This window comes from Bufo bufo, chromosome 7 (assembly GCF_905171765.1).
Source record: "Bufo bufo chromosome 7, aBufBuf1.1, whole genome shotgun sequence".
NCBI lineage: Eukaryota > Metazoa > Chordata > Amphibia > Anura > Bufonidae > Bufo > Bufo bufo.
In genome coordinates this window covers 184,633,013-184,647,326 of record NC_053395.1, presented here as the reverse complement: position 1 = coordinate 184,647,326, position 14,314 = coordinate 184,633,013, and the positions used below count along the sequence as shown (strand labels likewise).

Genomic DNA, 14,314 nt, shown 5'->3' with positions numbered 1-14,314 from the left:
CGGGCCGGAACAGGAAGCGCACAGCGCTTCCTGCTCTGCAGACACAGCGCTCGGTGAGCGCTGTGTCTGCAGCGATCGTGAAGCAGGGACACCTGGGCACTGTCCCTGCCTTGTCTTAGGGTTGCCCTGCTGTCACTGACAGCGGGCAACCCGATCAGCAGCTGCACGATTAGCGTGCAGCTGCTATTTCTGACAGGACGTTTTAAAACGTGCTGTCAGAAATAGACGTCCACCCATATGACGTTTATATCCTATGGGCGAACGTGAGGCGGTTAACAAGTGCCCTGTGAAAACAGCTGAGTTTTCTGCACATAAAGCTGTTCTATGATGAACTATATATTATGTCTTCTTTTACTTTTATATTTTAAATATTTCACTGGCGGTATTTCACGTTATTTGAATAACATTTTACCACATTTCCAGTAAGCTCTGCGGGCCATCAGTTTTTTTCTTACTAGAATACACTCAAATAACCCCAAATCCATATTCATCAACTCACAAAATCACAAAATCACATTACCCTTTTAAAAGTACAAATATGTGATTTCTACAGAAAAATAGTCTTACTCATGATTAATGTGTTTGAATGATGATCTGTGTTTCGTTAATCTCTCTCTTAATTCGTAAGACCACTTGATATTCCCATAGATAAAAGGCATGTTTTTATGAAGCACATTATTTCCATTTTCCTTCTGCAAAAAATAAAATAAAGTATAATATCATACAATGTATAAAATTAAAAACTATGTACACTTCCGGGAGCATTTTTGTAATGATTGCATCTTACACTTTTTGGGCTAAAATCTTTTTTTTTTTTTTTTTACCAGGCCTTTATTAAAAATATTCAAGCATTTTTGAGATACAAAAACTAAAAATCAGTCTGTTTACAAGTTATTATCATTTTGTGTTTTCTTTGAATCCAGTCATCTGCTCACTCATGTGTAGTTCTTATCTGTCATATCCTAACCTCATAAATGCTTATTTAAAGGGGTTGTCAGGATTCAGAGCTGAACCCGGACATATCCTCTTCTTCACCTAGGCAGCCAGTCCTAATGAAGCATCAAGCATTTCATGCTCCGATGCTCCTCCTTGCCCTGCGTTGCATCTTTTTGTTTACATTTTTACACTGCTAGGCAGAGGCTTCCGTCTAGAAGTGTTTTCGGTGATGTCACTGGCACTAAAAGGTGGGCTTTATTACTGCCCTAAAGTCCGCCCATTAGTTACGGTGATGTCACCGGGTTCACTGCTAGGCGGAAGCCTCCACCTAGCATTTCCATAGTGAGACCAGGTACATCACTGGATCTGCTGAAAAAGCCCTTGCCCTGTGCGATTCAGCGAAACATGCTCCGATGCTCAACTCAACAACAGAGGGGCTGTCTGAGTGAAGAAGGTTTTATGTCCAGGTTCAGCTCTGAACCGGGACAACCCATTTAAGCCATATTCTTATCATTTTGATAAGAACAGACCTATAATGAGAGTTTATGAGGTCAGGAAATCAGAGATAAGAACTACACATGAGAAGTCAGCTGATGGGAAAAAATTAAGTGACAGGTTGCAAACAGACAGATTTTTACTCTTGTAGATCAGAAACCGCTGAACATGTTTAATAAGGACAATTGAAAAAAAAAAAGATTTTTTGCCAAAATGATTAAAATGCAATCATTAAAAAATTGCTCTGAGTGTGTCTATAGCCTTTACGTTGTAATGAAAACAGCACAGTAATGTAAGAAAAAATTAATTGCAATAATTTCTATTTTGAATCAGCTGTACTCAAAATCTAGAAATGTCTATACATAATGTCTCATTCTAACAACATGGTGACTGTTTTCTTTCAACCTCATAGAGCAAATATAGTTAGTCAAGGAAGGCAAACCGCAGATAGCCAACTTGTTCCTTCTATGCCACAGGTCAGCTCAGGAGTAGCAAAATCAGCTCTACACTGTGAAGACCATGCCAACAGCATCCCAGATCTCACCTTCCTGAGCCCCTGTGAGTGCAGCACAGGGAAGGGGTCCCCTCAACCAGCTATATCTTGGAGAAATCCATACTCACCTGCTCCATGTTTCTTTATTCTGGTTCCCTGGCTCTCTTCACTGGTCTTCAAATTCTGCTGCCACTGCAGCCAAAGACTGGCCTCAGCAATGACATGTTCCCAAGTGGCTGGCACGTCACTGCTGGATCACACGCTGCTTTGGGACATATCACCTCTGCAACATTGGTAGCAATAGCACACGTGACCCCGCCCAAGCGGAAGCTGACGAGTGTGGACTAGAAGACCAATGAAGATAGCCAGGGAGCCATAATGGAGCAGCAGGTATGTAAGAATTTGTCTGCAGGTGTAGTTGGCTGGAGGAGGGGGAACTACAAAAAGAAAAGAAAAAAAGGACAAAACACTTTAATTTTCAGGCTTACTGTAAAGTGACACTTTCACTTATATGAAATGTTTTACTTGTTTGACATGTGTATTCATTTATTCATTAAAATTCCTGTAATCCACAATCTGACAATGACATTTTTGTGAACTTTCATTTGTATGTTATGGAACTGTATTTCCTATTATTCCCTAATCAATAGATGTCACTGAAATCACGTCTTTACAGGAAGCTATCTCAGTAATGAGAGCAGGTGCAGGAACATCAAACTCCCCACATCTGCTCTTCCCAGTGCTGTCAAAAAAAAAAAGGTGTTTCCATACTCCCATAGACTTGAATGGAGCTCACATCCATTCATTCTCCACTTCCATATGTTGGCCATCAGGTCATGGGACCCCAGATCTCCAGGTTATATTCTATGACATAAATCCCTTTAAAAAGGAATCTTTCAATATATCTGTGAGAATAGACAGATCCCCACCATCAGTGATGGCCAGTTCGCATTGTTCGTCCGCGAACATATGCGGGCTGCCATCTTTTTTCACAAGTCTGGCGAGGCACAGGTAAGGCCTTACCTGTGCCTGTACCGCGAGCCGGTCTGAAAACAAGTGCGGTCAGCGGGAGCAGGCAGTTCCGAGAACAGGCACCGGGGGCCTTCATCGGGCTGTTCTCGGAAATGCCTGCTCCCGGTGACCGCATTTGTTTTCAGACCGGCTCGCGGCACAGGCACAAGTAAGGGCTTACCTGTGCCTCGCCGGACTTGTGAAAAAAGATGGCAGCCCGCATATGTTCGAGGCAAACAATGCGAACTGGCCATCACTGCCCACCATTACTCAAACTGTTGTGTTCTACTACAAGTTATGCAAACCAAGAACAATTGAGTGTTATACATACTTTTTCCTTTTGGTTGAGATATATTTTCTTGCAATCCTTGATTTCCATTTCAAACATTGTAAGCAGTTTTGCGTAACTTTTACTAAAGAGAGAATTTATCACAGGTCGCTCTAGTAAGGCACCAAATATCTGCAAAAGCTGAAACACCAGAATATGTGAGTAGTATTTTATGCGTATATTATATTTATATAGGACTCCCAAACAGCATGCTATTACCGCATTTTCCAGCAGTCATTTTTGTTTAAAGAAGTACCGGTAGTTCTTGGAAATGTAAATTTTTACATTTTACCTCGTATTTTTACCAGAGTGGGTTCACATCTCTTGGCGTTCCTCACACTGCCCTCCTGTTAGCCTTGGGATATTTTTATGGGGGGAGATCTATATTTTGTGCCAGAAAAGTGGTGTTAAAGAGTTGTATCCCTTGTGTTTGCAACTTTTTTAAAAATTGTTGCATCTTGTGGATTTTACGCCACTCTCGCCATTTTCCTTGAGGGCCGCGTGGCAAGTGCGGAAAGGGGGCAAGGCCAGCTACCCTGACAACTTTATCTTCATTTACGTCAGTTTTCTGGTGCAAATAAAGCCAGAAATCTACGGCATCTCTGAGCGGTCGTAGATATCTGTTTAGGTGCATCGACTGCAGGAGGATGCACCTAATTTATGACAAGGCATAAATTAGGCGCAACCTCCAGCAGTGCAGGGGATATCAAGACTGGCACAGAAAGCGCTGGTCTTGATAAATCTCCCCCATAGTGTCCGAGGGGGGGGGGGGGTCTACAAATTCAAATCATACACTGCGTGCAGAATTATTAGGCAAATGAGTATTTTGACCACATCATCCTCTTTATGCATGTTGTCTTACTCCAAGCTGTATAGGCTGGAAAGCCTACTACCAATTAAGCATATTAGGTGATGTGCATCTCTGTAATGAGAAGGGGTGTGGTCTAATGACATCAACACCCTATATTAGGTGTGCATAATTATTAGGCAACTTCATTTCCTTTGGCAAAATGGGTCAAAAGAAGGACTTGACAGGCTCAGAAAAGTAAAAAATAGTGAGTTATCTTGCAGAGGGATGCAGCACTCTTAAAATTGCAAATCTTCTGAAGCGTGACCATCGAACAATCAAGCGTTTCATTCAAAATAGTCAACAGGGTCGCAAGAAGCGTGTGGAAAAACCAAGGCGCAAAATAACTGCCCATGAACTGAGAAAAGTCAAGCGTGCAGCTGCCAAGATGCCACTTGCCACCAGTTTGGCCATATTTCAGAGCTGCAACATCACTGGAGTGCCCAAAAGCACAAGGTGTGCAATACTCAGAGACATGGCCAAGGTAAGAAAGGCTGAAAGACGACCACCACTGAACAAGACACACAAGCTGAAACGTCAAGACTGGGCCAAGAAATATCTCAAGATTGATTTTTCTAAGGTTTTATGGACTGATGAAATGAGAGTGAGTCTTGATGGGCCAGATGGATGGGCCCGTGGCTGGATTGGTAAAGGGCAGAGAGCTCCAGTCCGACTCAGACGCCAGCAAGGTGGAGGTGGAGTACTGGTTTGGGCTGGTATCATCAAAGATGAGCTTGTGGGGCCTTTTCGGGTTGAGGATGGAGTCAAGCTCAACTCCCAGTCCTACTGCCAGTTTCTGGAAGACACCTTCTTCAAGCAGTGGTAAAGGAAGAAGTCTGCATCCTTCAAGAAAAACATGATTTTCATGCAGGACAATGCTCCATCACACGCGTCCAAGTACTCCACAGCGTGGCTGGCAAGAAAGGGTATAAAAGAAGACAATCTAATGACATGGCCTCCTTGTTCACCTGATCTGAACCCCATTGAGAACCTGTGGTCCATCATCAAATGTGAGATTTACAAGGAGGGAAAACAGTACACCTCTCTGAACAGTGTCTGGGAGGCTGTGGTTGCTGCTGCACGCAATGTTGATGGTGAACAGATCAAAACACTGACAGAATCCATGGATGGCAGGCTTTTGAGTGTCCTTGCAAAGAAAGGTGGCTATATTGGTCACTGATTTGTTTTTGTTTTGTTTTTGAATGTCAGAAATGTATATTTGTGAATGTTGAGATGTTATATTGGTTTCACTGGTAAAAATAAATAATTGAAATGGGTATATATTTGTTTTTTGTTAAGTTGCCTAATAATTATGCACAGTAATAGTCACCTGCACACACAGATATCCCTCTAAAATAGCTAAAACTAAAAACAAACTAAAAACTACTTCCAAAAATATTCAGCTTTGATATTAATGAGTTTTTTGGGTTCATTGAGAACATGGTTGTTGTTTAATAATAAAATTAATCCTCAAAAATACAACTTGCCTAATAATTCTGCACTCCCTGTACAGTATAAGGGCTGGCATCACATGTTTCACTTACATCTAAACAGTTTTTTTATGCCTGAGCTGGACAAATGTGATGACAATATAATACTGCTGATTAGTTCCAGTTTTAGCTGGTGGCTGTTCTTAGGCAAGGGGTGGGGCTTAACAAAGTTTTTGGTAAGATAAGGGAGGCTCTTCCTGCAGCTGCTTGTCTTAAAAGACAGTGAGTAAAAAGAGAGGCTGGCAGGCCATCAATATAAAAATCCTAGAAAACTTTAACCCCTGTGTTCTCAGCAAAATTCCTACATGGCAACTGGTATGTGGGGAGCCCTATTAAAGATTTTGCATTAGGGCCCCAGATCCTTAAAGGTTTTGTCCATGTCTGTTCTGTTTTTGTTCGCAGCCCGTATGCGGAACCATTCATTTCAATGGGGCCGCAAAAAATTGAAATGACTCCGTGTACTCCGTGTACTCCGCAAGTCCGTTCTGCAAAAAAATAGAACATGATCCATTGTTACAATGGATCCAGAAAAAAAAATGGATGTAACACAGACGTCACATGGATGTCATCCTTTTTTTGGTGGATCTGTGTTTTGCGGGGCACAAAATACATGTGGTCGTGTGCATGAGCCCTTAGGGAGAGTTCACATCTCCGTTTCATTTTCCGCTCTTCTGATCAGTCAGAACAGGGCTGGCCAACCTGCGGCTCTCCAGCTGTTGTAAAACTACAACTCCCACCATGCCCTGCTGTAAGCTGATAGCTGTAGGCAGACTGGGCATACTGGGAGTTGTAGTTCTGCAACAGCTGGAGAGCCGCAGGTTGGCCATCCCTGCGTCAGAAGAACGGGAAAAAAAACAGGATCCTGTAAAGAAATGAATCTTGTTGCACATTTGGCATCCATTTGGGCCCGTTTTTGTATACAGGAAGAAATTTCTTGCATGCAGTACTATTTTTTCCTTCTAAAAAAATGGATCTCAGACAGAAATAGCTGAAACGGATGCCAAAAGTGCATTCTCTTTTTACAGGATCCTGTTTTTTTTTTCTCTTCTGTTATTCTGATGGATCTGAAGAACGAAAAATGAAACGGAGATGTGAAATTCACACCCCATTCTTGCTCTCCGCAATTTGTTCCTGCTTTTAAAGAGAGTCATTGGAGGTAAAAGTAGTGCATTAGAGGAATTGCTGTATAGGTAGTTGCCCAACATACTAGCAAAGGGCATTGAAGTATACGTAAAATTTTCAGAATTTTGGAGCACAATTATAACGCTTCTATTTTCTTATTCTTCTGTCTCCACAATCAGTTCAAACACATAAAGGCGAGAATGATATGCTAATTGACTCAAACATTTCAGAAAGGGGATTAATTTGCACGGTAATAACACTCCAAATATTTATTTTCATGTGCACAATGTGAAGGGGGCTCAGCCAGGAAAAGCTGGATCTGCCAAAGAGTCTGAGCTTTTTTATATTTTTTTCCTTTTCTTGAACAAACGCACTCAGTGGCTTTCAATGGAACATGAAACCAAGCACTTCACTCAGATGTGTGTCAGCTTTCATCAGAGCTCAATACAAGCAGCTTGACTCTTGTGTAGATAAGGTTTCAAGCACTTTCCAGAGAGCCTCTTTATCCAGTAAAAATGAAGACACATTATGGCTGTTATTAAACTATTGTGCTGGAGTAATATGCTGATAACGCGCAGTCAATGAGCAGCCAGCTATTTCACCACGCTTCTTCTGATTGCGTTTCCTTTGTAACAGGATGAGATGTTGCAGATTGCTGAAGGCTTTGAATGTGGGATGTAGGAGGTCACCGATCCTACAAGTACTTTGCACTAAACCGCTTGGCGACAATCTCTTTGTCAGCCTGGGTCCATCAAAACAAAATCATCTTCCAGAGATGTTTGTTCTATTCCAGCAGACCTGAGTATGCAGCAATCATTCAGATGTTTACAGATGCTCGCCATTTTAAGTTGGGCGGCTGAGGAACGTATTCAAAAAATATTCTCTTTTTGATCTACCCTTAATATTGCACATGGATAAATGGAGTGGTTAGGAAGGAAAGGTTCTTGTCAGTAAATTCAAGAGGAAGATATAAAAAATTTTTGTAAAACTGGACAAGGACATAACTATTTGTCATGTGACCGATAACTAGACCAGAATAACAAGAAAATTGAAAATTCTTTAAAGACGTTGTCCCACAAAAAATATTCAGCAGTTTTTAAACCAGCGCCTGAATTCGTTTGTAATCGCATGTAATTAAGCATTTAATATAGCCATTGAGTTATAAAAAAAATGTATCTGTATAGCTCCACCTTATGCTTGATCTTTTTCTTATTTCTCTGTCCATCTCACCAGTGTGGACGCACATGCCCAGTTCCATCCTTCAATGGCCTCCTGAGCTGTGACAGGGAGAGAGCTGTAGCAGAAAAGACACACCCCTGAACTGCCAGCCTGATATGAATCTAGCAGAGCAACTAGAGCAACTCCGAGTTATAACGAGCCATAATATGGCACCTGTAGAAGTCTATGGGACCTTACTGTACCACCCCATTGCTTCCAATTTCATACAGATGCTGAATTCATAAAAAGTTGTGGCATACTTAATCAGATGTGATATTATGGCTTGGCTCTTCAGAATTCCCACAATGGTGAATAGAGGGTGGCTATGCATGTGCAGTTTGGTCTCCATTCAATGATACGGGACTCTATGGAGGTCCCACCAGTGTGTTGAGTGGAGGGAAATGGAAATGGAAGCAGTTCCCAGAGGTGGACCTATCTGACATTTATGGCATATCCTAATGATATGCCCTAAATGCGTTTTTCTTTTTCTTTCTTCCCGATGGATCCTGAAGTGAAAAATTACACCAAATGATTTGACCCAATAACTTTCTAAAAAAATGTATTGCAGCATATAATGTACAGTGAGGAACAGAAGTATTTGAACACCCTGCGATTTTGCAAGTTCTCCGACTTAGAAATCATGGAGGGTCTGAAATTCACATTGTAGGTGCATTCCCACTCTGAGAGACAGAATAAAATAAAATAAAAAGAAATCAGGAAATCACATTGTATGATTTTTAAAGAATTTATTTGTCTTGCACTGCTGAACATAACATAAGTATTTGAATACCTGAGAAACAGCAAGAATTCTGGCTCTCAAAGACCTGTTACTGTGACTTTAAAAAGTCCACCTCTACTCCACTCATTAATCAACTTAGTAGCACCTGTCTGATCTCTTTAAAGACACCTGTCCACCCCACAGTCAGTCAGACGCCAACTACTACCATGGGCAATATCAAAGAGGTGTCAAAAGACACCAGAGACAAAATTGTGGACCTCCACAAGGCTGGAAAGGGCTACAGAGCAATTGCCAAGCAGCTTGGTGACAATAGATCAACTGTTGGAACAATTGTTAGAAAATGAAAGAGGCTAAAGATGACTGTCAGTCTTCCTCGGACTGGGGCTTCATGCAAGATCTCACCTCGTGGGGTATCACTGATGATAAGAAAGGTGAGGAATCAGCCCAGAACTACAAGGGAGGAGCTGGTCAATGACATGAAGAGAGCTGGGACCACAGTTTCAAAGGTCACTGTCGGTAGAACACTACACCGTCATGGTTTCAAATCATGCATTGCACGGAAGGTTCCCCTGCTCAATTCATAACATGTCCAAGCCCGTCTGAAGTTTGCCAATGACCATCTGGATGATCCAGAGGAGGCATGGGAGAAGGTCATGTGGTCAGATGAGACCAAAGTAGAACTTTTTGGTCTAAACTTCACTCGTCGTGTTTGGAGGATAAAGAAGGATGAGTTGCATCCCAAGAACACCATCCCTACTGTGAAGCATGGGGGTGGTAACATCATGCTTTGGGGGTGCTTTTCTGCGAAGGGGACAGGACGACTGCACTGTATTAAGGAGAGGATGAATGGGGCCATTTATTGTGAGATTTTGAGCAACAACCTCCTTCCCTCAGTCAGAGCATTGAAGATGGGTCGTGGCTGGGTCTTCCAACATGACCACGACCCGAAGCACACAGCCAGGATAACCAAGGAGTGGCTCCATAAGAAGCATATCAAGGTCCTGGAGTGGCCTAGCCAGTCTCTAGACCTAAATCCAATAGAACATCTTTGGAGGGAGCTAAAACTCTGTGTTGCTCAGCGACAGCCCTGAAACCTGACAGATCTAGAGGAGATCTGTGTGGAGGAGTGGGGCAAAATCCATGTGTGCAAACCTGGTCAAGAACTACAGGAAACGTTTGACCTCTGTAATTGCAAACAAAGGCTTCTGTACCAAATATTAACACTGATTTTCTCAGGTGTTCAAATACTTATGCTCAGCAGTACAAGACAAATACATTCTTTAAAAATCATACAATGGTGCTTTTTGGGGCCTGCTACGGACCAGGAAGGACATGCTCTGGAGCAGCTCTGTCTCCTTAAACCAAATCCAGCATCATCCTGCCTAAAATTCCTCTCCTATCTCCCCAAAAACATCACATTTAGATCCTACAAGTCACCCGCTACAGATAGAGCCCATTGGGAGCTCTCCAGGAGCCCATAGACCCGAGATTTACTTGCAGCCTAATCACAGCCAGAGGCCCTCGGGCTTCGTTTTCACTAGCGGGCGCGCGACTTACCGGATATCTTGTCTGACAGCCTGAGAGAGACGGGGCGAACCGGAGGATTCCCGGGCTGTGGGCCGGTGTTTGGAAGAGGCGGAGGAGCTTGCTTAGTGAGTGAGGCCCGATTCGGCCGCTTCTTATGGGGTGCGCGCGAATCCTCTATGGAGAGGGCGCCATCTTGGAAGTTATCCCGCAAGCCAAAGGTGCCGACAGCAGCTACTAGCGGAGAGCTCCATCCAGCCGTCGGGCCCTGAATCTTCCAGTCTGGACTGAAGGGGAGCCGATCTGCCGCTTAAAGAGGCCATCACCTCTGCAAATCGCTCCTCCAGCTGAGTGGGCTTTTCCTGCGGCAGAATACAGGAGCTACACATTCAAGGTACTGTGACTTTACACCCCTTACTAGAGGAACCGGTGCCATTATAAGGGGCTTTGCCTCCCCCTGCTCCACTCTCCACTCAGAAAGAAGAAACGCCACTAGTGCACAACACAGGTCTCCCCAATTACCCCTGGTCTGATCTATATTGAGGACTGAGTCCTAATGTTTTAAACGTTCCTCCTTTTACCTCTAAAAAGGGGTCCTTCCTCTCCACATATTAGAGCCACAGGCTCAATGTTTCTGGATTGTTAATTACGATCTATCCTGCCTGGACACCTTACTAGCATATAAGAGGATATGCAGCACACAAAAGGCATAGCACTCCTGATGGGTGATATTTTCAGCATTCATAGGTCATAATCTACCTGTCTTGCAATGGTTAAATACGGCCAACCTGCATCCAGAGATCCTAACATGCCTCAGAAAACTCCTCATGGCAGAAGCAATATGGAGAAATTTGTTACAAAAATGCCTGCAGGTGCTGACCCCTCTACTCATGTGAATATGCCTTTATCTCTAAGCGATACACTGCAAGACGAACCACAAGCTGCAGCACAGACGGATCTGCCTCTATCAAGGGACTTTTCTCAGCAAACCCTCACAAACGCTCTGTCGCCTCTAGCACAGAATCTGCAGGAAATTAAACAGGATCTACGCCATATTGGTCATCGTGTGGATGGTTTAGAGGACACCACAGCAGAACTCTGCAATCACTCTAGAGAAGTTGTCACTCATTTTCAAACATGTCAAGACCATTTGAACCAGCTGTACACCCACATAGAGGACCAGGACAATCGCAATAGACGCAACAATCTAAGAATCCGTGGTCTTCCAGAAACGTATGCTGCAGAATCTCTACTCTCAACGCTGAAACAGATTGCCATTGTGTTATTGGGAGATCACTATCCCCTCTCCATCGAGATTGAGAGAGCACACAGAGCGTTAAGACCAAGACCTAACCCTAATGATCCCCCCAGGGATATTATCTGCAAATTTCTGGACTTCAGAGTTAAGGAAGATATGTTGGGGAAAGCTAGAGTAAACCCCACTTGGTCCTTTGAGGACCACCAGCTTGTGCTGTACCAAGACCTAGCCCCTATGACTCTGCACAAAAGGAAGCAACTGAAGCCTCTTACAGATTTGCTGCGAAATAGGAAGATATTGTATCGCTGGATGTTCCCGTTTGGACTCACCACTACGGTGGCGGGGAAAAAATTTACCATTCGAAGACATGAGGACCTTACGGAACTCTTATCAGCACTGGGAGACCCCATGATTTCCATTGAAGATTGGTGCAGTGTACAAAATCTACAGGCCTTTCCAGTAATATCAGCCCTGATCCCATGGTCTACTGCACAAGCTGGCAGGCATGGGAAAAGTAATAAGAGAAAGAATGATCGGCTGTCCCCTAAACATCCTGATGAGGAGATAACATGATGTTATTTTAATATAAAAATTTTCTTATGCTGTGGGAATACTTATGTATACTAAAATGGGATACCACTGTCCTTCTATTCTCTATCACTTACCCTTTTATAGAGTGCCTAACATTTTTACATATCTGTCTATAGGGTGGGTTGGAATAGGTAAAGCCTCCATTGTTGTAGTTACTATGCCAAATTTCTTTTCTTTTCTTTCTTGAATATTCTAACCTCAAATAACTTACTGTTCTTAAAAATTAAAGTGATCCTTTCAGGATCTTTTTGTGTAATTCTCATGGGCGCTTATCATTGGTTTTTGTACCAATATAGGCATGTTTGCCTAGTTTTACTTTGTGATCTTGTTAACTATTGTTGTTTTTTGCAGCTTCAATGTGATCCTGAATCTACTATGTCCATCGTGCCATCTGAAATCCACTGTTCTCTCCTGTATAACGCTAAGTACTTATTTACCCCCACAAAATCACAATGGTACTACACCTAATGTCTATAAACGTAAGGGGTTTAAATTCCCCCTACAAGCGCTCTGCGCTGTGGAAAGATGCTAATAGGAGCAAGTGTGATGTACTGCTAGCTCAAGAAACTCATTTAGTGACCAAAGATACAGGTAAATGTTCTAATAGACACTACCCACATCTTTATTTTGCATCTTCAGAAGTTAAAAAAGCTGGGGTTCTTATAGGGGTTAGATGCTCGGTCCAATTTAAAGCACATCAAACTATTATTGATCAAGCGGGACGATATATTATTCTTCTTTGCTCCATAAATCATGCTGAATACACTATAGCTAATATTTATGTGCCTAACTCTCACCAAATTTCTTTCCTCTTTTCTTTAAGAAATTGTTGAATTCTGCCAGGGGTTCCATCATTCTAGGCGGGGATTTTAACTTACCCATTGACCCTTCTCTGGACTGTTCCAAGAAAACGGTGGGTCATCGACCTGCGTTGGGTAAGCTTCTCAAAACTACTCCCTTACATGATATATGGAGATACCAGCATGCGACAGAAAGGGATTATACCTTTATGTCCCAGGTTCATATCTCCCAATCTAGAATCGACTACTTCCTTATCTCCAAAGACCTCCTCCATAAAACCACTCACACAGCAATAGGCAATATTACATGGTCTGATCACGCTCCAACCTACCTCCACATCTCAGATAACTATCCTAATCCTAACCCACCGCTTTGGCGCCTCAACTCATTTTTGCTGATAATCGATACCAACTATTTTCTAAAGCTTTAGACGAATACTTTGTCCTTAATGACACTTCAGATATCAACATCTCCACATTATGGTGCGCCCATAAAAGCTTCATGAGAGGCCTTTTCATTCAGACTGCGTCTAAAATTAAGAAACAAAGAGATAAACAAATGCAAGAAATTTTAGATCAAGTAGCAGAGATAGAAGCGCGATTTAAGGCAGCCCCTACAGACACTTTATCAGCACAACTCACAGAATTGCGCTTTCATCTGCGCTCTTTCCTGCTCTGCAAATTTGAAAAAGCCCTAACCCGTTCAAAGGCAAAGTGGTATCACTTAGGAGATAGGGCCGGGGCTATGCTAGCTCGTAGACTGAAAAAAAGGGAGGTAGCCTCTCGCATAGAATCAATGAAGCAAAATAATGGACAGATAACTACACACCCAATCGATATTGCGGATGCATTTGCAGATTACTATAGTTCCCTCTATAATTTGAAAAATGACGGCGGCACCCCACAACCCACCTCACATACCATACAGAATTTTTTAAAATCAGTGTCTCTCCCAAGCATTGCCCCTCAAGATCTGGAATTACTAAATGCCCCCTTCTCGGAACTGGAAGTAGATACTGCTATAAAATCATTAAAATTGCATAAAGCCCCAGGCCCAGATGGCTTTTCGGGGGACTATTACAAATCTTTTAAAGTAAACTTACTGCCATACCTTACGCGGCTCTTTAATGCATTTCTACTCCCGGGTAGTATACCCAAAGAAATGTTATGCGATATCATCACGACAATCCCCAAACCAGGGAAACCTCATGATAACCCAGCGAATTTCCGCCCCATTTCTTTATTAAATAATGACCTGAAGTTATTCTCTAAGCTACTGGCCCTGAGGATACAACCTCTCCTTCCTCAATTGGTGTCCACTGATCAGGTTGGTTTCATCCCTGGCCGTCAATGTAGAGACGGAACCCGTAGAGTGATTGACCTGCTTCAACTTGCGGATACCTCCGATGCACCCACGATATTTGTGTCTCTTGATGCTGAAAAAGCTTTCGATAGGGTGCAC

The 14,314-nt window shown here is 42.7% G+C and overlaps 1 protein-coding gene across 1 annotated transcript in view; it reads right to left on the bottom strand.

Moving 5' to 3' along the window:
• The window catches only part of LOC121008813 (dynein heavy chain 11, axonemal-like), a 489,011-nt gene that overhangs the window by 436,781 nt on the left and 37,916 nt on the right, over nt 1–14,314 (bottom strand). The window contains exons 10-11 of the mRNA XM_040441508.1: nt 3,267–3,404; nt 568–692 (exon numbers count right to left, since the gene is read on the bottom strand). Coding sequence (XP_040297442.1) covers nt 568–692; nt 3,267–3,404 — 263 coding nt within the window. The remainder of the gene's footprint in view (nt 1–567; nt 693–3,266; nt 3,405–14,314) is intronic.